Source organism: Pteropus vampyrus, unplaced genomic scaffold (assembly GCF_000151845.1).
Source record: "Pteropus vampyrus isolate Shadow unplaced genomic scaffold, Pvam_2.0 Scaffold283, whole genome shotgun sequence".
Lineage (NCBI taxonomy): Eukaryota > Metazoa > Chordata > Mammalia > Chiroptera > Pteropodidae > Pteropus > Pteropus vampyrus.
Window position 1 is genome coordinate 307,265 of NW_011889064.1, and position 21,602 is coordinate 328,866.

A 21,602-nucleotide genomic window follows, 5' to 3' on the forward strand; every position below is an offset into this window, starting at 1 on the left:
TTATCATAGAAGAACATCCAAGTGTATAAAAAGAGACATTTACAGCTATTTGAAGATGCATTGTGATTATGAAAAATAAAAAAACAGTTTAATGTACGTATAACATGAATTGTTATAGTATAGTCACACCGTGGAATACTATCAGTAAATGAAAGAAATAAATTTAAGCTGAAGATAACATAGATTTTTCTTTAAAAATAAGTCATGTCAAAACAAGTTAAAGTGATAGATAGTATGATCTTATTCATACTTCATTCTGAAACATGATAAATAATACTATACATTATTTATGGTTAAATATATATGTTGTGATGGTGCATGAGAGTAATAAATTAAAGTAAAAAGTCAAGTGCATGGGAGTAATTGATTCAAGATTGTCATTACCTCTGGGGAGAAGGGAGGGTAATTAGTGCTGGGAAAGTATACATAAGGGCTTCAATTCTGTCTAATGTTTATTTCTTTTTAAAAATATATGAAGCAAATATGGCAAAATAGAGTGATTTAATAAAGTTACATAATGAATACTTGGGTGTTTGTTATATTCTATGCTTTCCTATGCATTGGAAGTTTTCCCCAATTTTGAATTATATTTGATTTATTAAAAAAAATAGTAGGGGAGGTTTGCAATAGGGGACATTTGGTTAGCCAAAAAATTGGACAATTGACTGTGATGGAGAAATCCAAGGAGAAAAATAGAAATGTAACAATTTTGATCTATCATTTCAGACACATGTATGACCACTTCATAAATCTCTACCCACAGCTGATTAAGAAACCTTCCATCGTGGATAAAGTGCAGGAGTTTATGAAGTATGTATAATAGCTTTTTTCTTCTCATTGTTACTGAGGCTATAGGGCCTAAAAATGTTATTTCAGACAGCAATTTTTCCTTCACCAATTTCTTTTTCTGTCTCTCTGGCAGGACTCTGAAGTTGTATGTGTAGTGAGGTATAGCACCCTTTTGGTAATAGCATGAAAACTAGTGGCAGACAACATGCCCTTGAATTTGGTCTCTTTGGAGGTCAGGTTGAACATTGGTGACACAGCTGGAGGAAGACACCATCACTGTAAGGCAGGCAAAATTTAGTCTACCCTGGGGACCCCTCTTCTTGCAGAGATCTGTCTTCCTCCCTCTGTAAGGTACAGGCTTGGTGACTAATCCTAGCTGGGGTATTAACTCTTATCTAAAGTCATAATTCTTAACATCCTCTGAGAATATTTTCATTTAATAAAGTTTCCGGAAGACGAATAAATTCTCAATATTCAAAAAATATGCTATATGTTTGCAGAATGATAGACTGTGAGATTAATTTGGGGACGGAAGAGCTCTTGGTTTAGCCCTCCAAATTACACATTAATCTCTTCATCAAATGCTTAAGTTCTACACAGCATCACTTAAAAACCATTGAGCTTTATCTCATGCAATGACATTGTATTCTAAGATCTATGGATAGCCTGAACAAATCAGTATACAGTTATGTCAGATCATCCCCTATGAAGTGCAGAGAACCAAAAGAAGAGAAATGAAATAAAAGGACTATAAAAAAAACTTTTTTTTTTTTTTGCTAAGCATTCTAGGGCAGAGGTATTGAGGCAGTTATTAGCGACAACTAAAATAGAATGAACCATAAACTATGAAAATTACTTGAAAGAAACATAAACATATATAAAACATCTTGCCCTTAGGAGTTTTTATTTTTTCCTGTTGTTTTTTACCTCTTCTACCTACAAAAGTATGTTAATGAATGAATTCTTACTGATTTAGTGAGACATTATGATTTGATGTAAAATGCATTTGAATGGTCTATACTTGACTTTCTTAGGTCTCAGTATCACAGGTAGGTAAACATTACGCCTGTGTTTCAATTCCAGCTAGAGCATGGAGGAAGCTACAAAAGAAGAGTCATAGTCCCAGGGAGAAATTAAAAGTCATTTCGGATTTGCCCTGATAGCTTTTCAAAGTGATTAGAATGTTCCAAGATCCAGAATTTAAATTATACTAGCATAATTATCTGAATATGTAATCTCTAAATGTCTGGGTTTACTTTAGCTTTAAATGAGCAACCATGGAGACCTTCAGTACAAATCTCATTTCTCTTCCAGGAAGCAAGAAGAATGGGCACGTAATAACATCAAATATTATAAGGATGACCCATTTTGGCGACATATTGGCTATGTTATGGCACAAATGGATGGGCTGTATGTAGGAGCGATGAACAGGGCCACATTAATAGGGACAAAGGTAAGATTAAGAAGCTACTCAGGATTTCTTTAAGGTAATTTTTAAAATTACATTCCAGCTTAGAAGCAGATCAAATTAGGACTAAAGTATATATTTCTTGCACACAGGTACTGTCTTATTTATCATATTGCTAGCACCTGACTCACTATCTGACACAAATTCAAGCTTACTTATTTCTGTTTTTTTTTTTCTCAATCTCTTTTATTATGCTTTCTCTGAAGCAGGTAGGAATGTACTGGTTATCTAAATAACCTAATAAAGCTAGTGTTTTGGATGATATGACTGTTAAAGCAAAATGTCTAACTGTACATATTCTATGCTTCCCTTACTCTGCAATATACACACACATGCCCATGCATTGTAATTTTGTTTTGAAAGCTTTACTGAATCATTGAGGATTCAAAGGTACCATTTAATATACGACCAAAAATTATAGAGATTTAGAGATTTTGTTTCCTGGATATATATATATCTTCACATACATATAACATATACATATATGTTGGACAAAATATACAATAGACAGTTCTTAGAAAAGTGATGCAAAAAATTCTTACTCGTATGAACTCAGGCTTTCTCATAAGATTAGAAATACAAACTAAAACCATACTGAGAAATACTTTCTCACTTATCAATTTGGCAAAAATTCTAAAATGTTAAAGCATACTCTGTTGGCAAGGTTATGGGGAAAAAGACTCTTGCTTAAAATACCAGTGAGAATGCAAATTGGTATGCCCACTATAGACAGGAATTTTGGCACTCAGTACCAAAGTCACATACTCATTTACCCTTTGACCCAGTAATCCCACTTCCAGGATTAACACTAAAGTCCACTGGCAAAATCACAAGCCTATTCATTGTAAATAATTTGTAATAGCAAAAAACTGAAAACAGCCAAATACAGAAAAGACTAGATGCATAAAGGATATAGCTGCAGACAGGAATGTGGTAGTTCTCAATATACTGTTATGGAGTGACCTTCAGGATCTGTTATTAACTGTAAAAAATAAAGACTAGTGTATATTGTGTGCTACCTATACATAAGAAATGGAGGTAGATGATAATGATAGATGATAGATAGATAGATAGATATAGATGGATGGATGGATGGATGGATTTGCTTATCTTTTCAAGCAGAAACAACAGTGAAAGAATAAACCCAAAACTAAAAATAATTACTTATAAAAGAGGGAAGAAAAGTGAGTGTAGGCCACAGAGATGAAAGCTACATTTCTCTGACTATAACTTGCTTTATATACTTGACTTTGAAACCAGGTAAATGCTGTTCATAACTATAAAACAAAATTTAATCGCAAAGAAGAAACAGTCTCCGAAATCTGAAAAAAAACTTACACAAAAATATCTAACTGCATTTCAAGTTCATGGCATAATCACAGAGAACAATTATTGCTGGTGACCTTAAAACACAGTTATTGTTGCATATCCTTAGTGGGTCAGACCCTAAGGATGAGAATAATGACAAAAAGATTTTAAAAAATTAAATAACCTTAAACTGTATTCAGTAATCTTACTTAATAATATTGGTATTATTATTTTGAAATTTGATAGAGTTTGGTAGATATAGCAAAATAAAAGAAATAAGTAAATATGTTGGATATCAAGATTTCCAATGTTAAAAATCAATGAAGACACTGTTTTAAAGTTAAATAATTAGCTTGTTTTTTTGTTTGTTTGTTTGCTTGTTTGTTTTTTGTTAAAATGTCTTTTTTATTTGTCCTCCCACCACCTCTGTCCGATAAATGGTTTGTGTGTAGATGCCCAGCCCCAGGATGCTCTGGTGGATTGACTCTTGTGGGAGCAGTGCTGTCTAGTTAGCACAAAGTTCATATGAAGTTCAAGTCTGATAAATGCTCCTGGGTTAATGCTGTCAAGTCGGTTAGTCTTAGGTTAAGCACAAAAATCAAAATCAAAAGCATCTTAATTGAATGTTTTTGCTGTAAAGCAGTGAGTCTCAACTAGGGGTGATTTCCCTCCAGAGGCTATTTGTCAATGCCTGGAGACTGGTTGTCAAAACTGGGAGGTGCTACTGATTAGTGAGTAGTGCTACTGATTAGTAAACATCCTACAATGCACAGTCTCCAACAGGAAAGAATTATTTGGCCCAAAATATCATTAGCTCCAAGACCGAGAAAACCTGCTGTAGAGGAATGCAAAAAGAATGCTCTGTTTGTTTTACTTTCTTAGGAGACTCTCCCCAAATCTGTGGCTCTCAACACATCCTAAAAGTAATCTTTAACTTATAAGATTACTTTATAAGTTAAAATAAAACCTAGTGGTTCTGTTACATTAGGGACCTTTCACAGAGGAATAATTTAATAAATGTCTAACAAGAGGAACAGAAAATGACATCTGACTGTCACAAATCAGTGCCATCTCTGTCCTTTCCCAGCCTATGACACTGTTCCAGATTCAGTTCCTGAATGCTGTTGGAGATCTGTTGGATCTGATTCCCTCACTTTCTCCCCAAAAAAACTCCAGCCTGAAGGTTTTTAAGAGATGGGACATGGGACACTGCTCTGCTCTTATTAAGGTGAGACACACAGCAGCCTTTCTGCTTTTTCTTGTTTTAGTCCGCACACAATTTTTCTATATGTCTCCCAAGTATGGCAACCTCTCACCCCTGGCTATTGCCATAGATCAGCTTTAGTTCCTCTACCGTAGACATGAAGAACTCGAAGGAACTGATGAAGGGAATTGGATGTACGTAATGTTACGCATCTGTTTCTTCCACCATTCTTCCCATGCTGTATGTTTCTGCTACTCTCACTTTCCAGAATCTTCCATTTTGGATGCTAGGACAGAGTCATTCTGTTTTGTGCACATCAAAGGTTAATTTTCTGGTAATAAATATAGAAATAGACACCTGAATTGATATAATCCCTGCACAGTTACTTCACTTATAGTCAGTTATCTATATACCCCTGTGTCATTCACTATGATTCTGGCTATAGGTTCTTCCTGGGTTTGAGAACATCTATTTTGCTCACTCAAGCTGGTATACGTATGCAGCCATGCTCAGGATATATAAACACTGGGACTTCAACATCGTCGATAAAGATACCAGCTGTAGTCGCCTCTCTTTCAGCAGTTACCCAGGTAAATAAATTTAGAGGGACATCTGATTACTCTGAATACTATTTCAGGATAAAACCTTGGTGATTCAGAGTAACTAGAATGGGAGAAATGTTTAGTAGTTAGTATACATTAATGAAATTTGATTTTCAGGTTGCCTTTTGAAGAAATAATAGCTCTAATTCTTTTTAAAAATATAATGACATAAATTAAGTTAATAAAGCTGCCAAAAATTTACTCCAACAGATGCCAACAGAGTATTTATTAAGTACAAGGCACTTTCTTATTCTCTGCTGTGGAAGCAAAGATGAGCAAGCCAGATCCTGCTCTCTGTGTCTCCTTGAGGGCCTGTCTCTGTTTCTCTTATTCACTGCAGTATCTACAGCACCTAACCTAGTGTGTGGCACCTAGTACTTAATAAATTTTTGCTTAATGAATGGATGAATGAATGTGTAAGCTTATAAATGTTCCACTAACAAGGTAAGTAGAATACGGATAAGAATAATGTTATTACTGGATACAAACAAACAAACAAACAAAAAACCAACCTAATTATTTAACTTTAAAAACAGGGTCTTCGTTGATTTTTTTTTTTTTGTATGCTACAAAAGTGGTGTAAGAAATGCTGTGAATATTCAAAAGAAGGAGAACATACACCTGATTGATGGGGAAAAGAGAGGTTGACATTTGAGATGAACCATGAGTGATGAGTAGGATTTGGATAGGTAGAGATGGGTGAGAAGGACAGTCTCTTCAGAGTAGGGGGTGCAAACTCCTATGCCTAAAGGAGACAGGCAAATGATGTAAATGAATAAAGGGGACTGATATAGAAAAATAGAAGTGGAAACAACTGTAGCAAACACATGACCCATTGAAAGGTGGCCAACTGCTCAGCTCCCACTGACTGTTGTCACTCTGGAGATCAGTGTTGCCAGATTCTCCAACTTCTCAAGAAAGAAATGTGCATTTAAAAAACAAAACCCACTGCATGAACCCAAGAAAGCATGTCTGCTGAGTGGAATGGCTCCCTTAATCTTAGATTTGCAAGCTCCTCAGGGAACATCATGAGCAAAGGCAAGGGGAAAATTCTTGCTGAACATTTAAGAGTCAAAGGAGGATGCGTTGTAGTCACTTGTGATGTTTAATTATATACCTGTAACTTACAGGATAGTTATACCAACCACCTGTCATATTTATCTGCTGTTGTCAGAGTGTTATTGCCCCTTCTGGTATTATTGCTCCTGATGGTATTAACACCATTCTATCAGGAATTCTGACCAGAGACATAACTAGATATTTTTCTGTCCTTGTGACCTGATCCTTCCTTTGAGACTATTTTGATTTCATCTTTGTCGTAGTTTGCTCAACTCTTTTCGTATTGAATGGGGGGATTTCTCGCTTTCTATTTGGATTCTTTTGTGTTCCTGTAGACTGAAATTTAAGGACAGTGAGATACTGAGACCCATCAAATATTCTTCCTCTTCCTCTTATTTGAAATTAAATGCAATGTTCAGATGTTACCGGCACTGCTTTGAAATCTCTGCATAATGGTGTTCTTCCAAGGTCTTAACAGTTCTGCATCCCAAGGGTAGTGATGGTGAAGGACATAAGGGATTTCTTATGAAACTTATGATTCTGTTAACACTTGCATATATATCCTTCCAGAATACATAGATACATAGATAATAGAGATTCTTAAAGGAATTAAACTGAGAACAAAAGGATTTTTTTTAACATCAAGGTGTTTTAACAGGTGCCAGTGAAGCAATGTAATTTATATTTTCTCTAACCAGACAGCTTTGATCTCAACAGAATACATGAAATACATGTAGAATCTTATTCATTACAAAGGATTGTTTGATTAAGAGATCTGCCACATTGGATTTATCCAATAGATATGGAACTAAGTTTTGTCATGAACATCATGCCATGGGAACTGTTGATCCCAGAACAAACTGGATGGTTTGTTTGTTTTCCTTTGGTGGAGGAATTCCATGGTTACTGGGTGAATTAGAAGTGTGGTGTTAGTTTCATATTGAAGAGGGCAGGACCTGGAGGCTCTTCGTGATATAAACAAGGATATTCAAAATTGCTGAGTCAGAACAGACAGATCAAGTCACGAAACATTTGTGACTTGGCTGAGGCTCATGTTAAAGATGATGATAACTGGGATGGTGCAGATACCACCATACTAAGGATATGGTTAATTCCGAAGATCGCATGCACCTATCCATATTTTTACTATGCATTTTGACCCTCCTGCCAAAGTCTGACCACCGAGATGATTGCCGTGAGAAACTCTAAAGCTTCAAGACACAGTGACCTTTTTTTTTTTTTTTTTTTTTTGAGTTTTCCAAACAGGAAAAAGGTATAGAGCTTGGACAGTTGCTCAAATACCGAATATATGAAGTCCAACTATTTTACTTCAGTGAACCTGTTTTTTTATTTGTAGAATGAGGCTAATATAAGGCTTACTTCATAAAGTTGTAAACATTAATTTATTCGTTCATCAACAAGTTTCTGTTAAATTGTGCTAGGCAAAGTATTTTCAATGGAGAACAGGACAGATACAATTTCTACTTGAATAAAATTTACATGCTGGTGAAAAATAGAGACAAATAAAAAAAGCAATGATAATAAAGTATGATTTGTGTAATAATACAAAATCCTAGTTTGGGGATGTTGAGATAGCTTCTAAGAGAAAGCTATCTCAAGTATAAATTAGACAAGTATAAGTTAGCCAGGCCATTGGGGATAACAGAGTGGGACAAATGGCATGTGTAAAAGGCCTGTAGGCAAGAGAAAGTATGGAGAAGGCCAGAGAGAAGTGAAGAGCAATTCAAGACTTTTAAAGTGACAAATGGTAGTGGCACTAATAGAGATTTGCATTTTAGAATTATCTGGCCCACGAAAGGAGGACAAAAGAGGCTGCCACAGAACATTTAGAAGGCTGATACAATAATCCAGGTGACTCAAATCACACAATGTTTTGTAGATGGTCAAATAATGTATAGGTGGGAGATTAATATCCATCTTCAAGAAGAAAAGAAAATGTCAAAAACGACTGCTAAGTTACTGTAGCACGTCATGACTTTCTGCATGCTCCTGTTGTCCTAGCCGGAATCCTTGAGGGATAATGACCTAATAAGAATTGCCAGAGGAGCACTCTCAATCGCACCCCAGCATAGGAGAATTGAAGGAACAGTAGTACTCCTTCGCAATACATTCATCAATATTACAAAGGGATTTACTGTCTCCAGCACACCCAGGCTTATCTAAGCCAGTCCCATGCTCCGAGTTCATCAAAACCCTAACTGACTCCATAAGATAAAAAAAAAAAAGAGAGAGAGAGATGGTTAAGGAAGTAAATTAATATAACCACCCCATCTTCATCTAGAAAGGATTTAAGTGATTTGGTAGCTTAATAGGTTCAGCCCTTTTAGTCTGTTTTTAAAAAACAGAATAGGAATTTCGTTTACCTTTGGAGAAATTATCTGAAGATGCTAACATAAAATGTCCTGAGGAAGTCAAAAGTATACCAAAAGTATAACAGGTGCTGATAAACTTAGCACCACCCTTAAGCCCAGGTGAGTGAAGTTCCAGCTTTGAAGTCCCTTCCTCAAAATTTCCTTAGTGCCCCTCCAGCAGAGACCAGCCACACTGAAAATACTGGTGCATCCTGGCTCTGGTCTGTGTCCCATGTGTATCTGATTTAGGAAGCACCTTTCCGAAAGTTTTCTAAATAATCTTTCCAGTGCCCAAGACCAGCCAGCATAGCAGAGCCATCCAAGTGGGGCCAAGCTCAGAAAGGTACCCATGTGGGTCCTGGTCCCTGTATCTCCCTTTTCTGGGGAGGTTTTTTGCCTCTACCCACACCCACAGGCAAGTTCAGCAAGGTGCCATGAGGAGCTCTGAGACTCGAGCCTATGAGGTGGTCCTTTTAAGTTAGATGCTTCTTGCTGGCCCTCATGATCGAGCTGACAGAATGTTGATGACATGACGAGTTTGGATTACTCTCATGTCGGACGTAGCCTGTGTTCAGGGCTCTAAGCTACCAAAGGTCATGCTTACTCTTGAGCTTAAGCAAGTATGTGGGCCTCTACATTCATCTGTGTTCCCATTGCAGTCCCACCTTCCTTCTACAGCACCCAAGGGCAGCAGGGGAGGTGACAAATGAAATTTTACTCTGTGTACTCTGCTGCTGGCCCCGGCGGCAGTCACCTCAACCTGCTGCAGTCTTCTGGAGAGAGCTGGGCCTGGCCCCGACGGGCTTTCGAGAACCTAGCTCCACAGCACCAATGGGCCTTTCAAAATATCTCATGCCTCCAGTTAATGAGTTGGCTTCCCACTCTCACAGGTCAGTCTTACGCTGCATGAATATTCCCTATGCAACTGAGACTGCTCTTCTGGCTCTGCCCACAGGCTTGCCCACTGGTTGGGGTGTGTTAAGGGTGAGGGTGTGCAAAGAGATCACATTCTAGGAATGCAAGGATTATAGCCTAAGGAGTCCAAGAGAAAACACAATTTGAAAATGTACTGATCTATGCTTATGCTATAAAATTCTGAATCGAACTTTAATGACCATAAAATGAATTATGATTCATATTTTTCTTAACACTCTGGGTAAGACTCGCATTTGTGGTCATCATTAGCAAATCACAGTAATGATCTTTGAGAGAGTCATTAGCAGCCAGAATTCACTGGTGGCACAATAAATATTACAGAGTCATTAAGTAAATGGTGTTAGGGAACTGCAGAGGCAAAGAAAGAAATCTATGTTGTTTCGGTATAAACAGGTTACAAAGAGTCATAGCTTTGTAGTACTAACAGTGTTGCTACCTTTTTCTCATGGTGGGAGATATAAAATTATCCAGGAACAATGTATTTCATAATAAAGAATACAAAGAGATGGTACCTGGACACTATAAGGAATCTTCACATGCACTGATTAGATAATAGACAAATACGTTAGTACTTTTCTCTACCCATTATTCTAAATGTTCATTAATAAATCACTATGGGCCCATGAATTTTGGAATATATTTCTTAATCAAATTGTTTGTATAGGCATAGGTTCTGAAAAAATATACTTGCCTGAGGCTCTGAAAACTCTAAGGAATGTAGTCCTGATAACCTTGTTCTAGAAGCTTTCCATCCCCCACAAGGGCTTTGAATAGCCATGTCTGTTTTACCTAACAACTGAGAAGTCTGAGGAAGATAGAAGACCCGCACTAGCCCTACTCCAGGATATTGTACACAGCCAAGTGTCAATTTTGGCTATGCAAGTCAAGAACCAAGGAAGTAAGACATGGAGAAAAATCCCACAGGAAATGACAGCACTGAAAAGGTAGCCAATACCAGTATGAAGACCTCAGCACAAAGGTCTACTGATTTCAATTACATGGCATCTTTAAATCAATTCAGAGAAAATTAACATCATTAATATCGAGTCTTCCAATCCATGAATATAGTATCTCTATTTATTTAGATCTTTAATTTGAGCGATGTTTTGCAGTTTTTAGTATATGGGTCTTACATACCTTTAATTCATTTGAATCCTAAATAATGTTTGATGCTTTTAAAATCAGAATTGATTTTTATTCCTTTTTTCAATTTTTTGTTGATTGTATATATGCATTAGTTACTTATAGCTACATGTCATCCCAAAACTGAAAAAAAAATTGTTTAGTATCTCATAGTTTCTGTGGATCAGGTATTTAGATAGGGCACAGTGCAGATAGCTTTTCCCTACTTCGCTATATCTGGGGCTCCAGCTGGAAGATTCAGAGACTGAGGGGCTGAACTCTCTGACAGCTCAAATGAAGCTGGAAGATACACTTCCAAGTTGACTCACTTACATGGTTGACAAGGTGGTGCTGGAAAATTTGTTCCCCACCACTTAGACCTCTCCATAGGACTGCTTGAGCATCCTCGTGAGGAGGTGCCCGGCTTTCCCCAGACCAAATGATCCAAGAGAACAAAACAGAAACAGCAATGCCTATTGTGACCTAGTCTCAGAAGTCATACACTGTCACTTCCACCATATTCTATTCATTAGAAGCACATTATGATCACCCCCAGTCAAAAACTTCGTGGAAATATAAAAACCACCACAATATAGAAATATGATTTATCTATATATTTACTTTTTGTCCTGAGACCTTTCTAAATGTATTTATCAGTTCTACTAGCTTTTCCATAGATTTCTTGGGATTTTCCTATATGCGTAATCATGCCATCTCTGCATAAAGACAATTTCACTTCTTTCTTCCCTTGTATATCTTTGTTTTCTCACTGGATTGCACTGGATAAGACCTCAAGGACAATGTAGACTAGAAGGGCATAATAATCCTTCCTTGCCTAGTTCCTGATCTTAAGGGCAAGGTATCCAGTCTTTCACCATTAGGTATGTTTGTTGTAGGATTTTTATAGATACTCTTTATAAGGTTAAAAAAGATCCCTGCTCTTCCGACTTTGCTTAATGTTTTTATCGTGAATGAGCGTTGCATTTTGTGAAATTCTTCCTCCACTTCTACTAAAGCGATCATATAATTTTTCTTGTTTATTAATACGGTGTTCCATTGATTGATTTGCCTATGTTAAACCAACTTGGCATTCCTGGATCATTTTCATATTGTCATTATTTTAAAAAAATTCTTTTTTGTTCAACATACTAATAGTTTGGTAATAATTTTTTTCCCCAGTATTCATGAAAGATATTGATCTGTGGTTTCCTTTTTTTATAACAGTTTTTGTATAAGGGTAACCTTGTTCTTATAATCTGAGAGTGGATTTTTTTTTTTCCTTTTGTTTCCTGAAAAAGTTTTTGTAGGACTGGTATGATTTTTCTTCTTAAATGTTTAATACAATTATTCATTGATTAAACCCTTTAGACATGGAGTTTTATTTGTTGGGAAAGTTTTTAATTATTAATTCAGTTGCTTTTATTGCTATAGGACTATTCAGGTTTTCTAATTCTTGAGTCAGTTTTGAAAATATGTGCCTTTCAAGGAATTTGTCCATTTCTTTGAAGTTATGTTTATTGATAATTATTTATAACATTTTAATTAACCTTTCAATTCTGCAGGATCTTTAGTTAAGTTTCTTTAACCATGTATGATACTGTGTCTTTTTTCTTGATCAGTCTAGCTAGAAGTATATCAATTTTATTGATATTTTTCAATAACCAGATTTCATTTTCGTTGATTTCTTTCCTATTGTTTGTCCATTTTTCTTCCTCATTGATTTCCATTCTTTATCATTTTCTTTCTTCTATTTATTTTGCATTTTATCAGTTTTTTTCCTAGCTTCTTTAAAAATCTTACATAATTGATTTTGATCTTTCTTCCTTTCTACTATACAAAAGTAAAACTATAACATTCCCTCATTACTCCTATAGTGCATCTGATAATTTTTGGTATGTTTTGTTTTCATTTTCATTCAGTTTAGAATGTTTTCTAATTTCTCACATGATTTCTTTAATCTATGACTTATTTAGAAGTGTATTGTTTAGTTTCCAGAAATTTGAAGACTTTCCAGATATCTTTGTTTTTCTTTAATTTTAATTCTATAGTGATCACAAAACTGTATAATTTCAAATTTTTGTAAACTTTCTTGATACCTGTTTTATAGCTCAGCATGAGATTTATCTCAGTGAATGATTCATATACAGTAAGAAGGAATGTGAATTCTTATATTTCTGAGTGTAACATTCTATAAATGTCAATCAGGTTAAGTTAGTTGATATATGGTTCAAATCTTCTATATCCTTGTTGACTTTTCTATCTACTCATTTTATTAATTACTAAGAGAAGAATATTTATACTTCCAACTATAATACTCTGTCATTAAGTATTTATATTTTTATAATTATTATGTAGTCCTATTATATTGAATCTTTTATCATTATGAAATGTTTCTATCTCTAGTAAAACCTCTTAAAATTTTTAATGTCTTACATTAATAAAGCCACTCCAGTTTTCTTATGCTTGCTGTTTGCACCTTGTACTTTTTCTATCCATTTACTTCCAACCTATTTGTGTCTTTGTTTTTACTGTATGTCTCTGCAGACAGCAAATAGTTGGGACTTTTTTTTTTAATCAAGGCTGCTGAGCTCTGACTTTTGATGGGAGCACTTGGTCCATTCACATTTAATGTTAGTATTTATATATGTGAATTTATGTCTGCTACTTTGCTATTTATTTTTTTTTTATATCATCTTTGTTTTATTTCTCTGTTCTTTTTTTCTCTGTCTTCTTTTATGTTAGTATTCTAACAAAATAGCTCATATTTTAGTACCCCAGTTGGCTTTCTAGTTACATTTCTTTGCTTTGTCTTATAGTGGTTGCAATAAAAATTGTTATATACATCTTTAACTCATCAAAATTTACATAAATTAAATCTTTTATATCTGATAAAAAATAAAAAGATAGGAATCTTGCAATGGCAATAGTCCCATTTAGTGCCTCCTATTCTTTGTGCTATTGTTGTCATATGTTACATCTATGTTATAAACCCACCCCATGGTGTCATACTTTTTATTCAACACAGATGTCTTTTAAAGAATTTAAGATGATATTATATATATAATTAATATATATAAACTCAACAAACTCCAAATAGAATAAATACAAAGAAAATCAGAGCTAGCATATCACAAAGCCAAAGATAAAAATCTGAATGCAGGAGAAAAAATTATACACATGCTCCTCAGCTTAAAATGGGGTTACTTCTCAATAAACTCATTGTAAATTGAAAATATTGTAAGTCGAAAATGCGTTAATATACCTAACCTACCAAACCTAGCTTAGCCTAGCATACCTTCAACGTGCTCAGAACGCTTGTATTAGCTTACGGTTGGGCAAAATCACCTAACACAAAGCCTATTTTATAATAAAGTGTTGAATATTTCATATAATTTATTGAAAACTGTACTGAAAGTGAAACACAGAATGGTTGTATGGGTGCTCACCACTTACATACACAGCCGAAAGCACACTGGGCCCGAAGAACATTTGCAGCACTGAACTAAAATTATGTTGAGACATTGTATCACATATCACAAGAGAAGAGATCTAAATTCGAAATTTGAAGTATGGTTTCTACTGAATGCAAATTACTGTCACACCATCGTAAAGTTGAAAAATTATAAGTCAAATCATTATAAGTCAGACCTTCTGTATATATATTATGTGTATGTATATTTTATCTTTGGCTTTGTGATACACTCGCTCTGATTTTCTTTGTATTTATTCTATTTGGGATTTGTTGAGTTGTAAGATCTGAAAATTAATGTTTTTCATCAAACTTAAGAATTTTTTAGCAGCTTCAAATATTTTTTCCATCCCTTTATTCTGTCTCTCTCTGGAATTCCAATTACTTATATACCAGAATGCTTAATCTCATTCCACAGATCTTGGGGGCTTTGTTCATTTTTCTTCAGTATTTTTTTTCTCTCTAGTCTTCAGATTGGATAATTTTCCTTGATCTATTTCAAGTTTACTGATTCTTTCTTCTGCCATCTTAAACTTACTATTGAATCCATCCAGTAAAATTTTTATTTCAATTATTTCAATTATTTTAAGGTCTAGAATGTCCATTTTGTTCTTGAGTTTCTATTTCTCTGTTAATATTCCTTCTGGTAGCTTTTAATACTATACTTTATTTTTATAAATGATTTGAAGTTGAAGTCTTTGTCAGTTAAACCCAACATCTTAGCCTACTTGGAGACAGTTTCCAGTGACTTTTTTTTTTAGTGTGGGTCACATTTTCCTAGGGTCATTTTTTTTATGTCTAATACTTTTTGGTTGAAAATTGGACATCAAAGATTAGTACATTATAGTGACTGTAGAATTTATTTTTCTGAGAATTGTTGGTGTTCTGTTATAGTAGGCAATTACTTTGCTGGTACTCAAACTTCAAAATATATCTCTCATGCAGTAGCCGATGTCTTTGCTCAGTTTTGTTTGTTTTTTTTTTTTCCTACTTCTAGACGCTTCTTTCTCAACCTGGACCCCTGGAGACTGCCCTGGCATCTGTATAGTTTAGTAGATAGCCAAGGATTTTGGCAGAGTTTAACTCAAGTTTTAGAGTTAACTCTCTTTGTGGTGTGCTTGTTTCCAAGGTTCTTTCTACATTTCCATTTGTTCTTCCACCTCTGAATTTTGCCCTTTGACAGATTGAGTGGTCTGAACTATATATAAGCTGGGAAACACCCTCTGTTAAAGTTGCAGCAAACTCATATATCTCACCAGGAACAATTACAAAGGTCGTACAAGGGTAAATTTCTCACTTCTTTCTGCCTTTACTCTGAGCTCCCTGGCATCTCTCACACTTTTGCATGGATAGTGGTCAGCCAGGGAATTGGAAATTTATGTTCAGAATTTGGATCTCTCCTCTTCCGTGGTTCTCTTTTGCTTCCAAAACTTGCCCCCTTAAATTCTCAGCTGTTCTGCAGTACTGAATTCTGACATCTGCCATCTCAAGTCATTATGGCTACAGTTTTCCACTGCCAGAGTTGGGAATAGGAAGTAAGAAGTGCATTTAAGTAAGGAAACTCCATACTCATAATCTTAATTAATACTACCAGTGTTCAGTTTCTCCCTGCCTTTTGGTTGTTTTTTGCACCTACCATAAGTTGTTGTAAATAATTTTATACAGTGCTTATGATTTTTGTGGGAGAAGTCATCCACTTTCTTCATCCTGCCATTATTGAAAAACTCACCCTTGGTATGAGCATTTTTATTGCCCAATGCTTTCCATACTAACAAAAGACATCACAAAAACTCCTCTTAGAAATATTTGCTAACCTTCAGGCTGAGTACGCTGTTTCTCCTTTGAGCTTCCCTGGCACCCTGTGCATAATTTCTTCAGAGCCCATATTCTATATTCATGTCCATGTTTCCAGGGCCAGCACAGAGCCTTGTACATTGTAATCATTAAATGAATATTTATGGAAGCAAGGAAGGAGAAAAGGAGGAAAGGAAGGAAGGAATAAAAGAAAATGAGAAGAAACAAGGAAAGGAAGGAGACAGGCAGACAGATCAGGGATGACCCACTCTGATGTGATCATGGTGGGAACTGTAAGAGAGGAAGAGGGGGAAATGAAATGAAAGATGGAGGGGAGGGCTGCCTAAGAGATCTTTGTCCCTATCACAACCTCGTCGTTTTCTCTTTGTACTGCCTTCTCTTTTATACCTTTGATTTGAAAACAAGAGTCCAAAATGTTCAGGAATCGTTATCAAGGCACTTCTGACGCATACTTGTATGTTCAGCACAAGCATAGATCTTGAAGCTAATCTTTTGTAGCCGCCCTGGTTATAAATGACAGGAGTAGGACCTAACTAGTCTTATGGAAATTAGGCAGCATCCAAATTTTAAATGAGTTGCTATAAACTTATTTTTGCTAATTTGTTATTGAAACAAAAAGAAAAACCCCTAGTATTTGTTTAGTTCCTACTTACGTGCCTGGTGTTGTATTTGACACTATACTAAACAGTTGGTATGTAATGTGTCATTTAATTTTTATAAAGACCTAATAAGAAGCGTGTTGAATCTGCATTTTTCAAATAAAGAAACAGGTTTAGAGAAGTTCATTAGCATGCTTAAAATCATACCACTTAGAGGTTGGGGTCTGGGGCTCAAACACAGTATATCTAACTATAGATATCCATTTTTTTCTCCCAGAAATGGTTCAGTTTGCATTTAAATTAAAAGGTTAAAACTAAGTGAGCCATGAACTCAAAGGGCCTCTTGGCACGGTAGGTAGGTGGAGCTTTTGCGTGGGATCAAAAGCTGGAATCTTTTCTAAGTGTTTTAATTGAGGATTCCAGTAATGATGAACCCTACGATGCTGAAGCGTCAAGCTTAATTATCTCTAAGTGAGGTTCTCTGGAATGCACTTAGTGTGTTTTAGCAAGCATGCACATGTTTCTACTTTGCATTACATCCAAGCATCCCATCGCCTTCCCCACATACTCATATACACTCCGTAAACTTAAAATTTCCTGTAAAGCTTGCTAAAATTTCAGATCCCTAAGTGCCATCGATAGAAATTCTTATTCAGTTGATCTGGTGCATTTGTAACAAGCACCCTAGGTGAGTCTGACATGCTGGGTCCAAGCTCATCCTTTCCAACTTGGCAGCCCTCCTGGTCTAGAGAGCAAAGACTTTGCTCAGCCTTTTACTCTGTGAAGTTCAAATACTTGAAAGTAGTTGCACAAGAAGGTAAAAGAGTAGTCTGAAAGCCCCAAGATAATTTAGGCAAATCTCCTTTATAATCCATAATGTTATCACTTTCAAAGGTTATAAAATTGCCTATGTATATTGTAAACATTTCAATGTACCATTACTTTTATTAATTTCACAATACGTCTTTTATCTTAGATACCTTGGTCACAAAGCTAAAATAAATACAAACAACCCATGCCAAGATTCAGGTCTTCTGCCTTCAAAAAGTAGAAACAAGGGAGGAAAAGGAATAAAAGTAGGACTGGGGCACGTATTGCAAAGAGTTATAGATAAATTTTTATAGCATTTAATTTATCTGCTTTCTTAAGTACCTTTCTTTTGTTCTTTATGTTGTCTTTGTCACCATCCCAGGCCATTGATGACTTCTTCCAGGCCACACCTATTTGATCATCTTTCCCCACCTCGCTCAGGAACCTTCCTCCTTTCCATCTTTCCAGAAATCTCACCTTATTTTCTATACTTTTCTTGATTAACTAATTATAAGGTGATTTCCTCCAACTCCACCCTTGTCTATATATGCAACTCCCTCTGACTCACTCTCTCCTTAACCACTTCTACTGCATTTGCTCCATCCTGTCTAAGTGTTGTTGCTATTTGCATGACTACATATCTGTTCTTCCCACATTTTTCAGGCATATAGTGTAGTGGCAAAGGCATGTGTTAAGATTTAGTTTTAGATTTATTCCTGACAATGTTATTTATTAGCTTTAAGTAGCTAAATATTTTTAAAATAGCTCATCAAAGTGCTCTTCTTGTGAAGATCAAATAATGATATCCATCCTTCTAAAGCAAGGTATCTGGTGTGCAGTGGGTGCACAGTAAATGTTAGTCAACATCATCTTCTCTTTCTTCTTTAGATTTAACAGTGATTTATTGAGCACCTACTATGTGTCAAATCTTTTTTCTCGGTGCTGGAGTGAACAAGACAGAAAAAATTCCTGTCCTGATAGAGCTTACATGATATGGGAGAGATAGAAAACAGTAAACAAATAATATAATCTAAAGTAAATAAAATAATTTATTATTGAAGATAAACAAATTTCAGTTTTGATATGGATGATAACAGAATGTTGATTAACTATAAACCCACCTTCTTTATATTTACTCCATATCATCTTGAAGAGATCTATTAATCCCTGTAGCGGACCACTGCAAGATATTCACACTCCACGGCATGGACTTCATGTGATTGAATACATAATAGTGTGAATCCTCCATTGATCACATTCTTACTGCAGGATTAAGCAAATATGTTGTCAATAAATGCCTAGTTGAGGAATAATCACTGGAAGAAGTGGAGATTGATTAATACCAGTTAGAATCTTGGCAGGAAGAGAAGCAAATAAATATAATGCTGGAAGGTGGGAAGACTGAGTCCATTGTAGAGTAGAAGAAATAAATGGCTGTAGGGTTTCATGCCCTGGGACAATAGGGCGTCCATAGGCTTCCTTTTATTAGAGTGAGGAAGCAGAAGTTTCTCCTGCTGCAGACAGCAACCTTAAAGCATGGGTCCTGGCAGAGATTCAGAGCGGGCATGAGCAGGCAGGGAGGGCAGTCTGGGCATGTGCCTTTTGAAAGAGTTCCCAAGGGAATTCTGATATAGTCTCTGGGCTGGGAACTGTTGTGCAGTGCTTGGAAGATAGCAGACGTTTAATAAACATTTATTGACTGACTGACTGTCAGACTGGCTTAGAGAAATCAGACAGCCCAGCACAGGCTGGTGCTCCCCACAGGTCTGAGGAGGGATACTGTTCAGCAGTAGAAAGAAGCTGAGCAGAAAGGCTGCATATGACGTAAAGTTGTTGCTTTGTTTTGTTTTTTGTTTTTGTTTTCTTTAAAAAGAAAGAACAGAGAATTCTCCCCTCTGTGTTAAAATCAAAGGGCAGCAAGACATTTCAAAACAAAATATGTTGTATAATTGGATCACTGTTATTTTATGTCAGCTATTGCTGTGTAAAAAAATAACCTTCGAAATTTGTGGCTGGAAACAATGTGTGATTATTACTGCTTTTGAGTCCACAGGTTAGCTAAGTGGTTCTTTCTACATAATTAAGGTAGCACATTTCATGCATTTGTGCTTGACTGTGGGTTGGCAGCTTTGTTGTTCTCAGAAGAACTCTCTTGCATGTTTGGAGGTTGACCGGCTAGGGGCTGGCCTTGGCTGAGATGACTGGTCCTCCTCCATGTGGACTCTTAGCCTAGAGACCAGGCTAGACTGGTCTTGTTGACAAGGCAATAACAGGGTTATCAGAGAGTGAGCAGAAGTGTACAAGGTCTCTTGAGGTCTAGACTTAGAACCGGTACATTCTGTTAAAGAAGCAAGTTCCAAATCTAGTCCAGATTTAAGAGATGAGGAAACAGACAACATCTTTTGATAGGAGATGCTGCTAAGTCACATTGCAGAGAATATGGATAAGAGGGGGAGGGTGAAAAAATGCAGCACAGCTGTTTTTACAATCTTAATCCATACTATTGACCCTGAGTTGTTCGTTACTTTTGTCCTTGGTCAACACTGAGTCTGCTTTTTTGGAAGGAAGAAGTATGTTTGGTCTTTGGAGCTTTGGAGCTGCTAAAGCATGAGGTGTACAAATGGATACGTCTTAAATGCAGTTGATAGGCTAAGAAGGGTAAACGTTTCTGGGTTGTACTGAACAATAGGTCTAAATGGCATCAGAGAGTAGTGGTCACTATTTACTTCTATGATTGAAGTGATTTTTTTAAGCTTAAAATATGATTTATTAACTGTAAAGCTTCCCTTTTACTTCTTAATTAAATTCAGCAAGCTTATGATGAAATATTTGCAGGCTGGCTTCTATACTGAAGTGTTTCACTTTCTCCTGATCTAAAATAGTCTGTCTTCCAAAACTGCCAATGACAAATAAGAACGAGGATATAATTTTACATAGTCAAAGAACATTCGTTTCTCTTATAACACAATGTTTTGGGACTTTTCTTTTTTATAATCTTTTCTCTGAGCCTTTTTTTATAATCTTTTTTTAATCTACACTATAGAATTAAGCTCGACTAGAAGTTTTTGCCAGCTAGTTCATTCTCTTTGTGCCAGAACGTGGGTGGCCTACATTTTCCCATCTTTAATAAACAGTCTTGCTCGTAAATGAAAGACTGTTTGTTATATGTATTATTCACTTGCACATATTGAGGAGCGCCTGCCCTCTAGTGTCCATAGAGGTTGCTACAGTAAGGAGTGAATTTGCAAGTTTATCATGCCAGAAATATAGCACTCCACCCTGCAAGGATTTTTCTACCAGAGAGCTTGCTCAAGCTTCCAACTATGGCTGTACAGTTTGAACACTGCAAAACAACCTCTTCCCAGGAGGTGAATGAATTGTCAATGAAATCCATCCCACACTTTGCTGTGAAGCCAATGCATCCTGTTTCCAGGCTGTATCTTCCCAGAGGGGTTACCCATTGAAATTTCATTCAAGGGTGCCTGTCATCAAGCCTTGTACCACCTGGAGTGTGCAAATTTCTCTCCTTTATATAAACCTCTGTATAGGCTAATAACAGCCTTGGGGAGGCTCATTATGAGTAAGCTGGACACTGCTCTCAACATGTAACTTCGCTACTTAGAAATTTCCAGAAATTAAAATTAGGCTGTTAGAGCTGAATATTACTTAGTCCCAGGTTTTCAGGGGAAGGGCTCAAGAAACAGAGGCAAAATGAGAAGGGCCAAATTTGTTGGTGGCAGTTCAGGGAACTAAAATGCAGGCCTTCTGACTTCCAATCCATGCTCTGAAGTCTTTCCTTTAGCTTCAGACTATCCCTTTATTTGACCTCATCCTAGCCATCCACACGCTTGTTGAGCGAGTGAATGAATGACTATCCAACTGTATTTTCTGTTTCTTTGCCCCCACCTCCCAAAACTTCCACTCTCTGATGCTGTATCTATTCCTACTGTACATCTTTGTTTATATTTTTGTTCCTACCTGTAATGCTCACTGGTAGAGACCTGGCCAATGCTTATATAAGGTTCAGACTCGGTTCCAGGTCCACTTCC

At 36.2% G+C, this 21,602-nt stretch overlaps 1 protein-coding gene across 1 annotated transcript in view; it reads left to right on the forward strand.

Moving 5' to 3' along the window:
- The window catches only part of PLBD1 (phospholipase B domain containing 1), a 51,222-nt gene that overhangs the window by 20,840 nt on the left and 8,780 nt on the right, over window positions 1-21,602 (forward strand). The window contains exons 3-6 of the mRNA XM_011375983.2: window positions 727-810; window positions 2,104-2,242; window positions 4,653-4,793; window positions 5,215-5,359. Coding sequence (XP_011374285.1) covers window positions 727-810; window positions 2,104-2,242; window positions 4,653-4,793; window positions 5,215-5,359 — 509 coding nt within the window. The remainder of the gene's footprint in view (window positions 1-726; window positions 811-2,103; window positions 2,243-4,652; window positions 4,794-5,214; window positions 5,360-21,602) is intronic.